This window comes from Oncorhynchus kisutch, unplaced genomic scaffold (assembly GCF_002021735.2).
Source record: "Oncorhynchus kisutch isolate 150728-3 unplaced genomic scaffold, Okis_V2 Okis09a-Okis19a_hom, whole genome shotgun sequence".
Classification (NCBI taxonomy): Eukaryota; Metazoa; Chordata; class Actinopteri; order Salmoniformes; family Salmonidae; genus Oncorhynchus; species Oncorhynchus kisutch.
This window is the reverse complement of record NW_022261985.1, coordinates 7,279,707-7,299,663: the sequence shown is the minus strand read 5'-3', so window position 1 is coordinate 7,299,663 and position 19,957 is coordinate 7,279,707. Positions and strand designations below refer to the sequence as shown.

Below are 19,957 nucleotides of genomic sequence, written 5' to 3'. Positions count from 1 at the left end.
GGTACCTATCTGTTTGGACTGTTCCTGTCTGTTTGGACTGTTCCTGTCTGTTAGGATGGTTCCTGTCTGTTAGGATGGTTCCTGTCTGTTAGGATGGTTCCTGTCTGTTAGGATGGTTCCTGTCTGTTAGGATGGTTCCTGTCTGTTAGGATGGTTCCTGTCTGTTAGGATGGTTCCTGTCTGTTAGGACGGTACCTATCTGTTAGGATGGTACCTATCTGTTAGGATGGTTCCTGTCTGTTAGGATGGTTCCTGTCTGTTAGGATGGTTCCTGTCTGTTTGGATGGTTCCTGTCTGTTAGGATGGTTCCTGTCTGTTAGGATGGTTCCTGTCTGTTAGGATGGTTCCTGTCTGTTAGGATGGTACCTATCTGTTAGGATGGTTCCTGTCTGTTAGGACGGTACCTATCTGTTTGGACTGTTCCTATCTGTTAGGATGGTTCCTGTCTGTTAGGATGGTTCCTGTCTGTTAGGATGGTTCCTGTCTGTTAGGATGGTACCTATCTGTTAGGATGGTTCCTGTCTGTTAGGACGGTACCTATCTGTTTGGACTGTTCCTATCTGTTAGGATGGTACCTGTCTGTTAGGATGGTTCCTGTCTGTTAGGATGGTTCCTGTCTGTTAGGATGGTTCCTGTCTGTTTGGATGGTTCCTGTCTGTTAGGATGGTTCCTGTCTGTTAGGATGGTTCCTGTCTGTTAGGATGGTTCCTGTCTGTTAGGATGGTTCCTGTCTGTTAGGATGGTTCCTGTCTGTTAGGATGGTTCCTGTCTGTTAGGATGGTTCCTGTCTGTTTGGATGGTTCCTGTCTGTTTGGATGGTTCCTGTCTGTTAGGAGGGTTCCTGTCCTGTTAGGATGGTTCCTGTCTGTTAGGATGGTTCCTGTCTGTTAGGATGGTTCCTGTCTGTTTGGATGGTTCCTGTCTGTTAGGAGGGTTCCTGTCTGTTAGGATGGTTCCTGTCTGTTTGGATGGTTCCTGTCTGTTTGGATGGTTCCTGTCTGTTAGGATGGTACCTATCTGTTAGGATGGTACCTATCTGTTTGCACTGTTCCTGTCTGTTAGGAGGGTTCCTGTCTGTTAGGATGGTTCCTGTCTGTTAGGACTGTTCCTGTCTGTTAGGATGGTTCCTATCTGTTAGGATGGTTCCTGTCTGTTAGGAGGGTACCTATCTGTTAGGACTGTTCCTGTCTGTTAGGATGGTTCCTATCTGTTAGGATGGTTCCTGTCTGTTAGGATGGTTCCTGTCTGTTAGGATGGTTCCTATCTGTTAGGATGGTTCCTGTCTGTTTGGACTGTTCCTGTCTGTTAGGAGGGTTCCTGTCTGTTAGGATGGTTCCTGTCTGTTAGGACTGTTCCTGTCTGTTAGGATGGTTCCTATCTGTTAGGATGGTTCCTGTCTGTTAGGAGGGTACCTATCTGTTAGGACTGTTCCTGTCTGTTAGGATGGTTCCTATCTGTTAGGATGGTTCCTGTCTGTTAGGATGGTTCCTGTCTGTTAGGATGGTTCCTATCTGTTAGGATGGTTCATGTCTGTTAGGATGGTTCCTGTCTGTTAGGATGGTTCCTGTCTGTTAGGATGGTTCCTGTCTGTTAGGATGGTTCCTGTCTGTTAGGATGGTTCCTGTCTGTTAGGATGGTTCCTGTCTGTTAGGATGGTTCCTGTCTGTTAGGATGGTTCCTGTCTGTTAGGATGGTTCCTGTCTGTTAGGATGGTTCCTGTCTGTTAGGATGGTTCCTGTCTGTTAGGATGGTTTCCTGTCTGTTAGGATGGTTCCTGTCTGTTAGGATGGTTCCTGTCTGTTAGGATGGTTCCTGTCTGTTAGGATGGTTCCTGTCTGTTAGGATGGTTCCTGTCTGTTAGGATGGTTCCTGTCTGTTAGGATGGTTCCTGTCTGTTAGGACTGTTCCTGTCTGTTAGGAGGTTCCTGTCTGTTAGGATGGTTCCTGTCTGTTAGGATGGTTCTGTCTGTTAGGATGGTTCCTGTCTGTTAGGAGGGTTCCTGTCTGTTAGGATGGTTCCTGTCTGTTAGGATGGTTCCTGTCTGTTAGGATGGTTCCTGTCTGTTAGGATGGTTCCTGTCTGTTTGGATGGTTCCTGTCTGTTAGGAGGGTTCCTGTCTGTTAGGATGGTTCCTGTCTGTTTGGATGGTTCCTGTCTGTTTGGATGGTTCCTGTCTGTTAGGATGGTACCTATCTGTTAGGATGGTACCTATCTGTTTGCACTGGTTCCTGTCTGTAGGAGGGTTCCTGTCTGTTAGGATGGTTCCTGTCTGTTAGGACTGTTCCTGTCTGTTAGGATGGTTCCTATCTGTTAGGATGGTTCCTGTCTGTTAGGAGGGTACCTATCTGTTAGGACTGTTCCTGTCTGTTAGGATGGTTCCTATCTGTTAGGATGGTTCCTGTCTGTTAGGATGGTTCCTGTCTGTTAGGATGGTTTCCTATCTGTTAGGATGGTTCCTGTCTGTTTGGACTGTTCCTGTCTGTTAGGAGGGTTCCTGTCTGTTAGGATGGTTCCTGTCTGTTAGGACTGTTCCTGTCTGTTAGGATGGTTCCTATCTGTTAGGATGGTTCCTGTCTGTTAGGAGGGTACCTATCTGTTAGGACTGTTCCTGTCTGTTAGGATGGTTCCTATCTGTTAGGATGGTTCCTGTCTGTTAGGATGGTTCCTGTCTGTTAGGATGGTTCCTATCTGTTAGGATGGTTCATGTTGTTAGGATGTTCCTGTCTGTTAGGATGGTTCCTGTCTGTTAGGATGGTTCCTGTCTGTTAGGATGGTTCCTGTCTGTTAGGATGGTTCCTGTCTGTTAGGATGGTTCCTGTCTGTTAGGATGGTTCCTGTCTGTTAGGATGGTTCCTGTCTGTTAGGATGGTTCCTGTCTGTTAGGATGGTTCCTGTCTGTTAGGATGGTTCCTGTCTGTTAGGATGGTTCCTGTCTGTTAGGATGGTTCCTGTCTGTTAGGATGGTTCCTGTCTGTTAGGATGGTTCCTGTCTGTTAGGATGGTTCCTGTCTGTTAGGATGGTTCCTGTCTGTTAGGATGGTTCCTGTCTGTTAGGACTGTTCCTGTCTGTTAGGATGGTTCCTGTCTGTTAGGATGGTTCCCTGTCTGTTAGGATGGTTCCTGTCTGTTAGGATGGTTCCTGTCTGTTAGGACTGTTCCTGTCTGTTTGGAGGGTTCCTGTCTGTTTGGACTGTTCCTGTCTGTTAGGATGGTTCTGTCTGTTAGGACTGTTCCTGTCTGTTAGGACTGTTCCTGTCTGTTAGGATGGTTCCTGTCTGTTAGGATGGTTCCTATCTGTTAGGATGGTTCCTGTCTGTTTGGACTGTTCCTGTCTGTTAGGATGGTACTATCTGTAGGATGGTTCCTGTCTGTTAGGATGGTTCCTGTCTGTTAGGATGGTTCCTGTCTGTTAGGAGGTTCCTGTCTGTTAGGATGGTTCCTGTCTGTTAGGATGGTTCCTGTCTGTTAGGATGGTTCCTGTCTGTTAGGATGGTTCCTGTCTGTTAGGATGGTTCCTGTCTGTTAGGAGGGTTCCTGTCTGTTAGGAGGGTTCCTGTCTGTAGGAGGGTTCCTGTCTGTTAGGATGGTTCCTGTCTGTTAGGAGGTTCCTGTCTGTTAGGATGGTTCCTGTCTGTTTGGATGGTTCCTGTCTGTTAGGATGGTACCTATCTGTTTGGATGGTTCCTGTCTGTTAGGACTGTTCCTGTCTGTTAGGACGGTTCCTGTCTGTTAGGATGGTTCCTATCTGTTAGGATGGTACCTATCTGTTAGGATGGTTCCTGTCTGTTAGGATGGTTCCTGTCTGTTAGGATGGGTTCCTGTCTGTTAGGATGGTTCCTATCTGTTAGGATGGTTCCTGTCTGTTAGGATGGTTCCTGTCTGTTAGGATGGTTTCCTGTCTGAGGATGGTTTCCTGGCTGTTAGGATGGTTCCTGTCTGTTAGGATGGTTCCTGTCTGTTAGGATGGTTCCTGTCTGTTAGGATGGTTCCTGTCTGTTAGGAGGGTTCCTGTCTGTTAGGAGGGTTCCTGTCTGTTAGGATGGTTCCTGTCTGTTAGGATGGTTCCTGTCTGTTAGGATGGTTCCTGTCTGTTAGGAGGGTTCCTGTCTGTTAGGATGGTTCCTATCTGCTAGGATGGTTCCTATCTGTTAGGAGGGTTCCTGTCTGTTAGGATGGTTCCTGTCTGTTAGGATGGTTCCTGTCTGTTAGGATGGTACCTATCTGTTAGGATGGTTCCTGTCTGTTAGGATGGTTCCTGTCTGTTAGGATGGTACCTATCTGTTAGGATGGTTCCTGTCTGTTAGGATGGTTCCTGTCTGTTAGGATGGTTCCTGTCTGTTAGGATGGTACCTATCTGTTAGGATGGTTCCTGTCTGTTAGGATGGTTCCTCTCTGTTAGGATGGTACCTGTCTGTTAGGATGGTTCCTGTCTGTTAGGATGGTACCTATCTGTTAGGATGGTTCCTGTCTGTTAGGATGGTACCTGTCTGTTAGGATGGTTCCTGTCTGTTTGGATGGTTCCTGTCTGTTTGGATGGTACCTATCTGTTAGGATGGTACCTGTCTGTTTGGATGGTACCTGTCTGTTAGGATGGTACCTATCTGTTAGGATGGTACCTATCTGTTAGGAGGGTACCTATCTGTTTGGACTGTTCCTGTCTGTTTGGACTGTTCCTGTCTGTTAGGATGGTTCCTGTCTGTTAGGATGGTTCCTGTCTGTTAGGATGGTACCTATCTGTTAGGATGGTACCTATCTGTTAGGAGGGTACCTATCTGTTTGGACTGTTCCTGTCTGTTTGGACTGTTCCTGTCTGTTAGGATGGTTCCTGTCTGTTAGGATGGTTCCTGTCTGTTAGGATGGTTCCTGTCTGTTAGGATGGTTCCTGTCTGTTAGGATGGTTCCTGTCTGTTAGGATGGTTCCTGTCTGTTAGGATGGTTCCTGTCTGTTAGGATGGTTCCTGTCTGTTAGGACGGTACCTATCTGTTAGGATGGTTCCTGTCTGTTAGGATGGTACCTATCTGTTAGGATGGTACCTATCTGTTAGGATGGTTCCTGTCTGTTAGGATGGTTCCTGTCTGTTAGGATGGTTCCTGTCTGTTTGGATGGTTCCTGTCTGTTAGGATGGTTCCTGTCTGTTAGGATGGTTCCTGTCTGTTAGGATGGTTCCTGTCTGTTAGGATGGTACCTATCTGTTAGGATGGTTCCTGTCTGTTAGGACGGTACCTATCTGTTTGGACTGTTCCTATCTGTTAGGATGGTTCCTGTCTGTTAGGATGGTTCCTGTCTGTTAGGATGGTTCCTGTCTGTTAGGATGGTACCTATCTGTTAGGATGGTTCCTGTCTGTTAGGACGGTACCTATCTGTTTGGACTGTTCCTATCTGTTAGGACGGTTCCTGTCTGTTAGGATGGTTCCTGTCTGTTAGGATGGTTTCCTGTCTGTTAGGATGGTTCCTGTCTGTTAGGACGGTACCTATCTGTTAGGATGGTTCCTGTCTGTTAGGATGGTACCTATCTGTTAGGATGGTACCTATCTGTTAGGATGGTTCCTGTCTGTTAGGATGGTTCCTGTCTGTTAGGATGGTTCCTGTCTGTTTGGATGGTTCCTGTCTGTTAGGATGGTTCCTGTCTGTTAGGATGGTTCCTGTCTGTTAGGATGGTTCCTGTCTGTTAGGATGGTTCCTGTCTGTTAGGATGGTTCCTGTCTGTTAGGATGGTTCCTGTCTGTTAGGATGGTTCCTGTCTGTTAGGATGGTTCCTGTCTGTTTGGATGGTTCCTGTCTGTTAGGAGGGTTCCTGTCTGTTAGGATGGTTCCTGTCTGTTAGGATGGTTCCTGTCTGTTAGGATGGTTCCTGTCTGTTAGGATGGTTCCTGTCTGTTTGGATGGTTCCTGTCTGTTAGGAGGGTTCCTGTCTGTTAGGATGGTTCCTGTCTGTTTGGATGGTTCCTGTCTGTTTGGATGGTTCCTGTCTGTTAGGATGGTACCTATCTGTTAGGATGGTACCTATCTGTTAGGATGGTTCCTGTCTGTTAGGATGGTTCCTGTCTGTTAGGATGGTACCTATCTGTTAGGATGGTTCCTGTCTGTTAGGACGGTACCTATCTGTTAGGATGGTTCCTGTCTGTTAGGACGGTACCTATCTGTTTGGACTGTTCCTGTCTGTTTGGACTGTTCCTGTCTGTTTGGATTGTTCCTGTCTGTTAGGAGGGTTCCTGTCTGTTAGGACTGTTCCTATCTGTTAGGATGGTACCTATCTGTTAGGATGGTTCCTGTCTGTTAGGATGGTACCTATCTGTTAGGATGGTTCCTGTCTGTTAGGACGGTACCTGTTTGGACTGTTCCTGTCTGTTAGGAGGGTTCCTGTCTGTTAGGACTGTTCCTATCTGTTAGGATGGTTCCTGTCTGTTAGGATGGTTCCTGTCTGTTAGGATGGTTCCTGTCTGTTAGGATGGTTCCTGTCTGTTAAGATGGTACCTATCTGTTAGGATGGTTCCTGTCTGTTAGGACGGTACCTGTTTGGACTGTTCCTGTCTGTTAGGAGGGTTCCTGTCTGTTAGGACTGTTCCTATCTGTTAGGATGGTTCCTGTCTGTTAGGATGGTTCCTGTCTGTTAGGATGGTTCCTGTCTGTTAGGATGGTTCCTGTCTGTTAGGATGGTTCCTGTCTGTTAGGATGGTTCCTGGCTGTTAGGATGGTTCCTGTCTGTTAGGATGGTACCTATCTGTTAGGATGGTTCCTGTCTGTTAGGATGGTACCTATCTGTTAGGATGGTTCCTGTCTGTTAGGACGGTACCTGTTTGGACTGTTCCTGTCTGTTAGGATGGTACCTATCTGTTTGGATTGTTCCTGTCTGTTAGGAGGGTTCCTGTCTGTTAGGACTGTTCCTATCTGTTAGGATGGTTCCTGTCTGTTAGGATGGTTCCTGTCTGTTAGGATGGTTCCTGGCTGTTAGGATGGTTCCTGGCTGTTAGGATGGTTCCTGGCTGTTAGGATGGTTCCTGTCTGTTAGGATGGTTCCTGTCTGTTAGGATGGTACCTATCTGTTAGGATGGTTCCTGTCTGTTAGGACGGTACCTGTTTGGACTGTTCCTGTCTGTTAGGATGGTACCTATCTGTTTGGACTGTTCCTGTCTGTTAGGAGGGTACCTATCTGTTAGGATGGTTCCTGTCTGTTAGGACGGTACCTATCTGTTAGGATGGTTCCTGTCTGTTAGGACGGTACCTATCTGTTTGGACTGTTCCTGTCTGTTTGGACTGTTCCTGTCTGTTTGGATTGTTCCTGTCTGTTAGGAGGGTTCCTGTCTGTTAGGACTGTTCCTATCTGTTAGGATGGTACCTATCTGTTAGGATGGTTCCTGTCTGTTAGGACGGTACCTGTTTGGACTGTTCCTGTCTGTTAGGAGGGTTCCTGTCTGTTAGGACTGTTCCTATCTGTTAGGATGGTTCCTGTCTGTTAGGATGGTTCCTGTCTGTTAGGATGGTTCCTGTCTGTTAGGATGGTTCCTGTCTGTTAGGATGGTACCTATCTGTTAGGATGGTTCCTGTCTGTTAGGACGGTACCTGTTTGGACTGTTCCTGTCTGTTAGGAGGGTTCCTGTCTGTTAGGACTGTTCCTATCTGTTAGGATGGTTCCTGTCTGTTAGGATGGTTCCTGTCTGTTAGGATGGTTCCTGTCTGTTAGGATGGTTCCTGTCTGTTAGGATGGTTCCTGTCTGTTAGGATGGTTCCTGGCTGTTAGGATGGTTCCTGTCTGTTAGGATGGTACCTATCTGTTAGGATGGTTCCTGTCTGTTAGGATGGTACCTATCTGTTAGGATGGTTCCTGTCTGTTAGGACGGTACCTGTTTGGACTGTTCCTGTCTGTTAGGATGGTACCTATCTGTTTGGATTGTTCCTGTCTGTTAGGAGGGTTCCTGTCTGTTAGGACTGTTCCTATCTGTTAGGATGGTTCCTGTCTGTTAGGATGGTTCCTGTCTGTTAGGATGGTTCCTGGCTGTTAGGATGGTTCCTGGCTGTTAGGATGGTTCCTGGCTGTTAGGATGGTTCCTGTCTGTTAGGATGGTTCCTGTCTGTTAGGATGGTACCTATCTGTTAGGATGGTTCCTGTCTGTTAGGACGGTACCTGTTTGGACTGTTCCTGTCTGTTAGGATGGTACCTATCTGTTTGGACTGTTCCTGTCTGTTAGGAGGGTACCTATCTGTTTGGATTGTTCCTGTCTGTTAGGATGGTACCTATCTGTTTGGACTGTTCCTGTCTGTTAGGAGGGTACCTATCTGTTTGGATTGTTCCTGTCTGTTAGGATGGTTCCTGTCTGTTTGGATTGTTCCTGTCTGTTAGGAGGGTACCTATCTGTTAGGATGGTACCTATCTGTTTGGATTGTTCCTGTCTGTTAGGATGGTTCCTGTCTGTTAGGAGGGTACCTATCTGTTTGGATTGTTCCTGTCTGTTAGGATGGTTCCTGGCTGTTAGGACGGTTCCTGTCTGTTAGGACGGTTCCTGTCTGTTAGGACGGTTCCTGTCTGTTAGGACGGTTCCTGTCTGTTAGGACGGTTCCTGTCTGTTAGGACGGTTCCTGTCTGTTAGGACGGTTCCTGTCTGTTAGGACGGTACCTGTCTGTTAGGACGGTTCCTGTCTGTTAGGACGGTACCTCTCTGTTAGGACGGTTCCTCTCTGTTAGGACGGTTCCTCTCTGTTAGGACGGTTCCTATCTGTTAGGATGGTTCCTGTTTGTTAGGACGGTACCTGTCTGTTAGGACGGTACCTGTCTGTTAGGACGGTTCCTGTTTGTTAGGACGGTTCCTGTCTGTGAGGACGGTACCTGGCTGTTAGGACGGTTCCTGTCTGTTAGGACGGTTCCTGTCTGTTAGAACGGTACCTCTCTGTTAGGACGGTTCCTGTCTGTTAGGACGGTACATGTCTGTTAGGACGGTACCTCTCTGTTAGGACGGTTCCTGTCTGTTAGGACGGTACATGTCTGTTAGGACGGTACCTCTCTGTTAGGATGGTTCCTGTCTGTTAGGACGGTACATGTCTGTTAGGACGGTACCTGGCTGTGAGGACGGTACCTGGCTGTGAGGACGGTACCTGACTGTTTCAGTGCCACAACAGAAGAAGATCACTAATTTTTAATTAGATTCAACTTTATTGTCATTGTACAAGTACAACGAAATGCACTTAGCATCTGACCAGAAGTGCAAATAAAAGAGTTCAAAAAATGTGAAACAAGTAGATACAATGTGTGTTATTAAGTGGGATGTATAAATGTGCAATGAAGGCAATCGGCAAGTACAAGGAAGCATGCAACTGAAATGCAGGGCTAGCAGCCATGAGGTGCCCGAGGTAGACATGTACATGTTACTCCAAGTACAAGGAAGCATGCAACTGAAATGCAGGGCTAGCAGCCATGAGGTGCCCGAGGTAGACATGTACATGTAACTCCAAGAGAGGAGTTTCCCTGACATTGCCATAGGCCTGTAAAATCTGTGACTCTCATCTTAATCTACCCCACCAAACCAACTCCCAACTGGGGTAGAGTATATATAAATACACAGGTTGGTTCCCAAAGGACTGCTTAGCAGTAAGTAGTTAGTAGAGTGTAGAAGAGTAGGCTTGAGTACAGTAAAGTAAAGACTGTATCAGTTACAGGAAGTAACTCTAAACATACAGGAAACCCATCCACCCTCTCACCCTCCCTCCCTCCCTCCCTCCGTCCTTCCCAAACCCTGACCCAAAACCAACCCTTCAGCCGCTCACCCTCCCTCCCTCCCTCTGTCCTTCCCAAACCCTGACCCAAAACCAACCCTTCAGCCGCTCACCCTCCCTCCCTCCCTCCCTCCGTCCTTCCCAAACCCTGACCCAAAACCAACCCTTCAGCCGCTCACCCTCCCTCCCTCCCTCCCTCCCTCCCTCCGTCCTTCCCAAACCCTGACCCAAAACCAACCCTTCAGCCGCTCACCCTCCCTCCCTCCCTCCGTCCTTCCCAAACCCTGACCCAAAACCAACCCTTCAGCCGCTCACCCTCCCTCCCTCCCTCCCTCCCTCCGTCCTTCCCAAACCCTGACCCAAAACCAACCCTTCAGCCACTCACCCTCCCTCCCTCCCTCCGTCCTTCCCAAACCCTGACCCAAAACCAACCCTTCAGCCGCTCACCCTCCCTCCCTCCGTCCTTCCCAAACCCTGACCCAAAACCAACCCTTCAGCCGCTCACCCTCCCTCCCTCCGTCCTTCCCAAACCCTGATCCAAAACCAACCCTTCAGCCGCTCACCCTCCCTCCCTCCGTCCTTCCCAAACCCTGACCCAAAACCAACCCTTCAGCCACTCACCCTCCCTCCCTCCCTCCCTCCGTCCTTCCCAAATCCTGACCCAAAACCAACCCTTCAGCCGCTCACCCTCCCTCCCTCCGTCCTTCCCAAACCCTGACCCAAAACCAACCCTTCAGCCGCTCACCCTCCCTCCCTCCGTCCTTCCCAAACCCTGACCCAAAACAAACCCTTCAGCCACTCACCCTCCCTCCCTCCCTCCGTCCTTCCCAAACCCTGACCCAAAACCAACCCTTCAGCCACTCACCCTCCCTCCCTCCCTCCCTCCGTCCTTCCCAAACCCTGACCCAAAACCAACCCTTCAGCCGCTCACCCTCCGTCCTTCCCAAACCCTGACCCAAAACCAACCCTTCAGCCGCTCACCCTCCCTCCATCCTTCCCAAACCCTGACCCAAAACCAACCCTCCGTCCTTCCCAAACCCTGACCCAAAACCAACCCTTCAGCCGCTCACCTCTGTACAGCAGCCACTCCATCCAGTGCTTGAAGTCCCTCAGGTTGCAGTCACACTCCCAGGGGTTAGCCCCTAGCTGAAGAGACTGGAGGTTAGCCAGGGGCTCGAAGGCTGCTCTCTCCAGGGCATGGAGCCTGTTCCCGGCCACGGAGAGCCACGTCAGCCCCTGCAGCTCATCCAGCAGACCCAGGGGGATATCAGACAGCCCGTTGAGGGAGACATCTAGCTTCCTCAGCCCCACCAGCCCCTGGAAGAGATCCCTATCCAAGGCCCTAAGACTGTTGTTGTGGAGGGTCAGATCTGATAGATTCCCCAGGTCCTTGAAGAGCGCTGGGGGAAGATTATCCAGGTAGTTGTTGGAGAGATCCAGTCGTTCCAGGGAGGTGAGGTTAGCGAAGGACCCTGGACCCAGGGAGGAGAGGTGGTTGTTGGAGAGATCCAGTCGCTCCAGGGAGGTGAGGTTAGCGAAGGACCCTGGACCCAGGGAGGAGAGGTCGTTGTTGGAGAGATCCAGTCGCTTCAGGGAGGTGAGGTTAGCGAAGGACCCTGGACCCAAGGAGGAGAGGTGGTTGTTGGAGAGATGCAGTCGCTCCAGGGAGGTGAGGTGAGCGAAGGACCCTGGACCCAGGGAGGAGAGGTGGTTGTTGGAGAGATCCAGTCGCTCCAGGGAGGTGAGGTTAGCGAAGGACCCTGGACCCAGGGAGGAGAGGTGGTTGTTGGGCAGCAGGAGGGTGCGGGCGGAGACGGGGAGATGGGTGAGGGCGGGCATGGAGAGCAGGCCGCGCCCGCTGCAGTCTACGTCGGTGGCGTTGCAGAAGCAGGTTGGAGGACAGGCGGTGGTTAGATCCACCAGGGAAGACAGGACACACAGGAGACACAGCAGAACTGGAGACAGACGGAGAGAGATAAGGGTCAGAGTTCAATAAGGCAGAAACCAATCTGCCTGTGAAATCATTGTACATTGCAGAATGCAACTGAAGAGAGAGAGGGACAGAGACAAAGATACAGGGTTAAAGAGAGAGACCCACATGACCAAAAGATACAGGGTCAGAGAGAGAGACCCACATGACCAAAAAACAATGTCTCTATATGAATGAAATACAGTGTCACTATGTTTTCATTCCCCATCAACTGAAGCTAAAAAAAGATCCTTATTCTTTGGGTAGATAGACAGCTTGGCTGAACCCTTAGGTATTTGTTTTGGTAGTTGGCTGGCCTAGTGAGACCGAAAGGACAGGGCTAGAGAAGGACAACACATATGGGGGGGTCATCCTGAGTCTAAACATCACCATCAAACAAAATGATACCACACAACTGACAACACAGAGTGAATCACTATCAAGTTCGAAAAGAGAATCAGTCTTTGGTTAGAATAGATGGTTGGGCTGAACCCTTAGCATCTACTGTTTGGTCTGATAGATGGTTGGGCTGAACCCTTAGCATCTACTGTTTGGTTAGAATAGATGGTTGGACTGAAACCTTAGCATCTACTGTTTGGTTAGAATAGATGGTTGGGCTGAACCCTTAGCATCTACTGGTTGTTTGTTGTCTGACTGAGAGGACATTAGCTAAGTGTCTGTTTGGTTGTTGTCTGGCTGAGGACATTAGCTAAGTGTCTGTTTGGTTGTTGTCTGGCTGAGGACATTAGCTAAGTGTCTGGTTGGTTGTTGTCTGACAGAGAGGACATTAGCTAAGTGTCTGATTGTTGTCTGACTGAGAGAGGACATTAGCTAAGTGTCTGGTTGTTGTCTGACTGAGAGGACATTAGCTAAGTGTCTGGTTGTTGTCTGACAGAGAGAGGATATTAGCTAAGTGTCTGGTTGTTGTCTGACTGAGAGGACATTAGCTAAGTGTCTGGTTGTTGTCTGACTGAGAGAGGACATTAGCTAAGTGTATGGTTGTTGTCTGACTGAGAGAGGACATTAGCTAAGTGTCTGGTTGTTGTCTGACTGAGAGAGGACATTAGCTAAGTGTCTGGTTGTTGTCTGACAGAGAGAGGACATTAGCTAAGTGTCTGGTTGTTGTCTGACTGAGAGGACATTAGCTAAGTGTCTGGTTGTTGTCTGACAGAGAGGACATTAGCTAAGTGTATGGTTGTTGTCTGACAGAGAGAGGACATTAGCTAAGTGTCTGGTTGTTGTCTGACTGAGAGAGGACATTAGCTAAGTGTCTGGTTGTTGTCTGACAGAGAGAGGACATTAGCTAAGTGTCTGGTTGTTGTCTGACTGAGAGAGGACATTAGCTAAGTGTCTGGTTGTTGTCTGACAGAGAGAGGACATTAGCTAAGTGTCTGGTTGTTGTCTGACTGAGAGGACATTAGCTAAGTGTCTGGTTGTTGTCTGACTGAGAGAGGACATTAGCTAAGTGTATGGTTGTTGTCTGACTGAGAGAGGACATTAGCTAAGTGTCTGGTTGTTGTCTGACTGAGAGGACATTAGCTAAGTGTCTGGTTGTTGTCTGACTGAGAGGACATTAGCTAAGTGTCTGGTTGTTGTCTGACATAGAGGACATTAGCTAAGTGTATGGTTGTTGTCTGACAGAGAGAGGACATTAGCTATGTGTCTGGTTGTTGTCTGACTGAGAGAGGACATTAGCTAAGTGTCTGGTTGTTGTCTGACAGAGAGAGGACATTAGCTAAGTGTCTGGTTGTTGTCTGACTGAGAGAGGACATTAGCTAAGTGTCTGGTTGTTGTCTGACAGAGAGAGGACATTAGCTAAGTGTCTGGTTGTTGTCTGACTGAGAGGACATTAGCTAAGTGTCTGGTTGTTGTCTGACTGAGAGAGGACATTAGCTAAGTGTCTGGTTGTTGTCTGACAGAGAGAGGACATTAGCTAAGTGTCTGGTTGTTGTCTGACTGAGAGAGGACATTAGCTAAGTGTATGGTTGTTGTCTGACTGAGAGAGGACATTAGCTAAGTGTCTGGTTGTTGTCTGACTGAGAGGACATTAGCTAAGTGTCTGGTTGTTGTCTGACTGAGAGGACATTAGCTAAGTGTCTGGTTGTTGTCTGACATAGAGGACATTAGCTAAGTGTATGGTTGTTGTCTGACAGAGAGAGGACATTAGCTATGTGTCTGGTTGTTGTCTGACTGAGAGAGGACATTAGCTAAGTGTCTGGTTGTTGTCTGACAGAGAGAGGACATTAGCTAAGTGTCTGGTTGTTGTCTGACAGAGAGGACATTAGCTAAGTGTCTGGTTGTTGTCTGACAGAGAGAGGACATTAGCTAAGTGTCTGGTTGTTGTCTGACTGAGAGGACATTAGCTAAGTGTCTGGTTGTTGTCTGACTGAGAGAGGACATTAGCTAAGTGTATGGTTGTTGTCTGACTGAGAGAGGACATTAGCTAAGTGTCTGGTTGTTGTCTGACTGAGAGGACATTAGCTAAGTGTCTGGTTGTTGTCTGACTGAGAGGACATTAGCTAAGTGTCTGGTTGTTGTCTGACATAGAGGACATTAGCTAAGTGTATGGTTGTTGTCTGACAGAGAGAGGACATTAGCTAAGTGTCTGGTTGTTGTCTGACAGAGAGAGGAAATTAGCTAAGTGTCTGGTTGTTGTCTGACAGAGAGGACATTAGCTATGTGTCTGGTTGTTGTCTGACAGAGAGAGGACATTAGCTAAGTGTCTGGTTGTTGTCTGACTGAGAGAGGACATTAGCTAAGTGTCTGGTTGTTGTCTGACTGAGAGGACATTAGCTAAGTGTCTGGTTGTTGTCTGACTGAGAGGACATTAACTAAGTGTCTGGTTGTTGTCTGACTGGGAGAGGACATTAGCTAAGTGTCTGGTTGTTGTCTGACAGAGAGGACATTAGCTAAGTGTCTGGTTGGATGTTGATAGCTTCCTATTACTTTAGTCATTATATCCAGTCACAGTGTGGGAGTGGGGAGGTGTCAATCAGTGAGTGTGTGTGTGTGTGTGTGAGTGTGTGAGTGAGTGAGTGAGTTGCGTGCCACACCAGTCAGTGTCTGGGGATCCCTAGCCAATAGCCTGTCATGTGTTATTAATGAGAGAGAGAGGACGAAAGGCAGCCAATGTCAGCGGTCTGTCAGGGTCATGCACAACCTTTGGCTCTCTGACAGTAGCCTTGGACAGACTGCATTCAGGACGCTGTCTGAAGGGCGTTCTCATGTGGCAGTTGAAAGGGCAGAGCCTATAGGTGGAATATGCAGTAGTGTGGCCGTGCTACACACTAAGAGGCAGGCTCACACCTGATAGGATAGGACTATCGATGAGACTGTAGATTCCTTCAGTCTCTCTCTCTCTCTCCATCTCTCACTCACTCACTCACACTCTCGCTCTCTCGCTCTCTTACTCACTCACTCACAATTCAAGGGGCTTTATTGTCATGGGAAACATATGTCAACATTACCAAAGCAAGTTAAGTAGATAATATACAAAACTGAAATAAACAATAAAAGTGAACAGTGCCCATTACACTCACAGAATGTCCATAAATATATATGAATGAGTGATGGCCGAACGGCACAGGCAAGATGCAGTAGATGGTATAGAGTACAGTATATACATATGAGATGAGTAATGTAGGGTATGTAAACATTATATAAAGTGGCATTGTTTAAAGTGACTAGTGATACATGTATTACATAAAGATGCAGTAGATGGTATAGAGTACAGTATATACATATGAGATGAGTAATGTAGGGTATGTAAACATTATATAAAGTGGCATTGTTTATAGTGACTAGTGATACATGTATTACATAAAGATGCAGTAGATGGTATAGAGTACAGTATATACATATGAGATGAGTAATGTAGGGTATGTAAACATTATATAAAGTGGTATTGTTTAAAGTGACTAGTGATACATGTATTACATAAAGATGCAGTAGATGGTATAGAGTACAGTATATACATATGAGATGAGTAATGTAGGGTATGTAAACATTATATAAAGTGGTATTGTTTAAAGTGACTAGTGATACATGTATTACATAAAGATGTTTTATGATTAGAGTGGCTGGAGTTGAGTCAGTATGTTGGCAGCAGCCACTCAATGTTAGTGATGACTGTTTAACAGTCTGATGGCCTTTAGATAGAGTTGAGTCAGTGTGTTGGCAGCAGCCACTCAATGTTAGTGGTGGCTGTTTAACAGTCTGATGGCCTTTAGATAGAGTTGAGTCAGTATGTTGGCAGCAGCCACTCAATGTTAGTGATGGCTGTTTAACAGTCTGATGGCCTTTAGATAGAGATTGAGTCAGTGTGTTGGCAGCAGCCACCCAATGTTAGTGATGGCTGTTTAACAGTCTGATGGCCTTTAGATAGAGTTGAGTCAGTATGTTGGCAGCAGCCACTCAATGTTAGTGATGGCTGTTTAACAGTCTGATGGCCTTTAGATAGAGTTGAGTCTGTATGTTGGCAGCAGCCACTCAATGTTAGTGATGGCTGTTTAACAGTCTGATGGCCTTTAGATAGAGTTGAGTCAGTGTGTTGGCAGCAGCCACCCAATGTTAGTGGTGGCTGTTTAACAGTCTGATGGCCTTTAGATAGAGTTGAGTCAGTATGTTGGCAGCAGCCACCCAATGTTAGTGGTGGCTGTTTAACAGTCTGATGGCCTTTAGATAGAGTTGAGTCAGTATGTTGGCAGCAGCCACTCAATGTTAGTGGTGGCTGTTTAACAGTCTGATGGCCTTTAGATAGAGTTGAGTCAGTATGTTGACAGCAGCCACCTAATGTTAGTGGTGGCTGTTTAACAGTCTGATGGCCTTTAGATAGAGTTGAGTCAGTATGTTGGCAGCAGCCACTCAATGTTAGTGGTGGCTGTTTAACAGTCTGATGGCCTTTAGATAGAGTTGAGTCTGTATGTTGGCAGCAGCCACCTAATGTTAGTGGTGGCTGTTTAACAGTCTGATGGCCTTTAGATAGAGTTGAGTCAGTGTGTTGGCAGCAGCCACCTAATGTTAGTGGTGGCTGTTTAACAGTCTGATGGCCTTTAGATAGAGTTGAGTCAGTATGTTGGCAGCAGCCACCTAATGTTAGTGATGGCTGTTTAACAGTCTGATGGCCTTTAGATAGAGTTGAGTCAGTATGTTGACAGCAGCCACCTAATGTTAGTGGTGGCTGTTTAACAGTCTGATGGCCTTTAGATAGAGTTGAGTCAGTATGTTGGCAGCAGCCACTCAATGTTAGTGGTGGCTGTTTAACAGTCTGATGGCCTTTAGATAGAGTTGAGTCAGTATGTTGGCAGCAGCCACTCAATGTTAGTGGTGGCTGTTTAACAGTCTGATGGCCTTTAGATAGAGATTGAGTCAGTATGTTGGCAGCAGCCACTCAATGTTAGTGGTGGCTGTTTAACAGTCTGATGGCCTTTAGATAGAGTTGAGTCAGTGTGTTGGCAGCAGCCACTCAATGTTAGTGGTGGCTGTTTAACAGTCTGATGGCCTTTAGATAGAGTTGAGTCAGTATGTTGGCAGCAGCCACTCAATGTTAGTGGTGGCTGTTTAACAGTCTGATGGCCTTTAGATAGAGTTGAGTCAGTATGTTGGCAGCAGCCACTCAATGTTAGTGGTGGCTGTTTAACAGTCTGATGGCCTTTAGATAGAGTTGAGTCAGTATGTTGACAGCAGCCACTCAATGTTAGTGATGGCTGTTTAACAGTCTGATGGCCTTTAGATAGAGTTGAGTCAGTATGTTGACAGCAGCCACTCAATGTTAGTGATGACTGTTTAACAGTCTGATGGCCTTTAGATAGAGTTGAGTCAGTATGTTGACAGCAGCCACTCAATGTTAGTGATGGCTGTTTAACAGTCTGATGGCCTTTAGATAGAGTTGAGTCAGTATGTTGACAGCAGCCACTCAATGTTAGTGATGACTGTTTAACAGTCTGATGGCCTTTAGATAGAGTTGAGTCAGTATGTTGACAGCAGCCACTCAATGTTAGTGATGGCTGTTTAACAGTCTGATGGCCTTTAGATAGAGTTGAGTCAGTATGTTGGCAGCAGCCACCTAATGTTAGTGGTGGCTGTTTAACAGTCTGATGGCCTTGAGATAGAAGCTGTTTTTCAGTCTCTCGGTCCCAGCTTTGATGCACCTGTACTGACCTCGCCTTCTGGATGATAGCGGGGTGAACAGGCAGTGGCTCGGGTGGTCGTTGTCCTTGATAATCTTTTTTGCCTTCCTGTGACATCGGGTGGTTTAGGTGTCCTGGGGGGCAGGTAGTTTGCCCCGGTGATGCGTTGTGCAGACCTCACTACCCTCTGGAGAGCCTTACGGTTGTGGGCGGAGCAGTTGCCGTACCAGGCGGTGATACAGCCCACCAGGATGCTCTCAATTGTGCATCTGTAGAAGTTTGTGAGTGATTTTGGTGACGAGCCAAATTTCTTCAGCCTCCTGAGGTTGAAGAGGTGCTGTTGCGCCTTCTTCACCACGCTGTCTGTGTGTTGGACCATTTCAGTTTGTCTGTGATGTGTATGCCGAGGAACTTAAAACTTACTACCCTCTCCACTACTGTCCCTCGATGTGGATAGGGGGCTGCTCCCTCTGCTGTTTCCTGAAGTCCACGACCATCTCCTATGTTTTGTTGACATTGAGTGTGAGGTTATTTTCCTGACACTTCCTCCCTGTAGGCCGTCTCGTCGTTGTTGGTAATCAAGCCTACCACTGTCGTTTGCAAACTTGATGATTGAGTTGGAGGCGTGCATGACCACGCAGTTATGGGTGAACAGGGAGTACAGGAGAGGGCTGAGAACGCACCCTTGTGGGGCCCTAGTATTGAGGATCAGCGGGGTGGAGATGTTGTTACCTACCCTCACCACCTGGCGGTGGCCCGTCAGGAAGTCCAGGACCTAGTTGCACAGAGCGGGGTCGAGATAAAATTAGATTTGATTTGATTTGACCTAGGGTCTCAAGCTTAATGACGAGTTTGGAGGGTACTATGGTGTTAAATGCTGAGCTGTAGTCGATGAACAGCCTTCTTACATAGGTATTCCTTGTGTCCAGATGGATTAGGGCAGTGTGATTACGATGGCGTCCCCTGTGGACCTATTGGAGCGGTAAGCAAATTGGAGTGGGTCTAGGGTGTCAGGTAGGGTGGAGGTGATATGGTCCTTGACTAGTCTCTCAAAGCACTTCATGATGACTGAAGTGAGTTCTACGGGCGGTATCATTTAGCTCAGTTACCTTAGCTTTCTTGGGAACAGGAACAATGGTGGCCCTCTTGAAGCGTGTGGGAACAGCTCTGAGGACGCGGCTGGGGATGCCGCCTGGGCCTGCAGCCTTGCAAGGGTTAACACTTTTAAATGTTTTACTCACGTTGGCTGCAGTGAAGGAGAGCCCACAGGTTTTGGTAGCAGGACGTGTCAGTGGCACTGTGTTGTCCTCAAAGCGAGCAAAGAAGTTGTTTAGTCTGTCTGGAAGCAAGACATCGTGGTCCGCACTTGCTAATAAACTCGCTCACCGAATCATCGTATTCATCAATGTTGTTGTTCGATGCTATTTGGAACATATCCCAGTCCACGTGATCGAAGCAATCTTGAAGCGTGGAATCCGATTGGTCGGACCAGCATTGAACAGACCTGAGCACGGGTGCTTCCTGTTTTAGTTTCTGTCTGTAGGCTGGGAGCAACAAAATGGAGTCGTGGTCAGCTTCTCCGAAAAGAGGGCGGGGGAGGGCCTTATATGCATCGCGGAAGTTAGAATAACAATGATCCAGGGTTTTGCCAGCCCGGGACGCGCAATCGATATGCTGATAAAATTGAGTTGTTTTCAGATTAGCCTTGTTAAAATCCCCAGCTACAATAAATGCAGCCTCAGGATATGTGGTTTCCAGTTTACATAGAGTCAAATGATGTTCGTTCAGGGCCGTCGATGTGTCTGCTTGTGGGGAATTTACACTACTGTGATTATAATCAAAGAGAATTCTCTTGGTAGATAATGCGGTCGGCATTTGATTGTGAGGAATTCTAAGTCAGATGAACAAAAGAACTTGAGTTCCTGTATGTTGTTATGATCTCACCATGACTCGTTAATCATAAGGCATACAATACACCCCCGCCCTTCTTCTTACCGGAGAGATGCTTGTTTCTGTCGGCGCGATGCATAAAGAAACCAGGTGGCTGTACCGACTCCGATAGCGTGTCTTGAGTGAGCCACGTTTCCGTGAAACAAATAACGTTACAGTCTATGATGTCTCTCTGGAAGGCAACCTTTGCTCAGATTTCGTCT

The 19,957-nt window shown here is 47.5% G+C and overlaps 1 protein-coding gene across 1 annotated transcript in view; it reads right to left on the bottom strand.

Annotated features, from left to right (window-relative positions):
- LOC109886791 (leucine-rich repeat and transmembrane domain-containing protein 2) overlaps positions 1 to 19,957 on the bottom strand; it is a 65,056-nt gene that overhangs the window by 5,569 nt on the left and 39,530 nt on the right. The window contains exon 3 of the mRNA XM_031815421.1: positions 10,778 to 11,662. Coding sequence (XP_031671281.1) covers positions 10,778 to 11,662 — 885 coding nt within the window. The remainder of the gene's footprint in view (positions 1 to 10,777; positions 11,663 to 19,957) is intronic.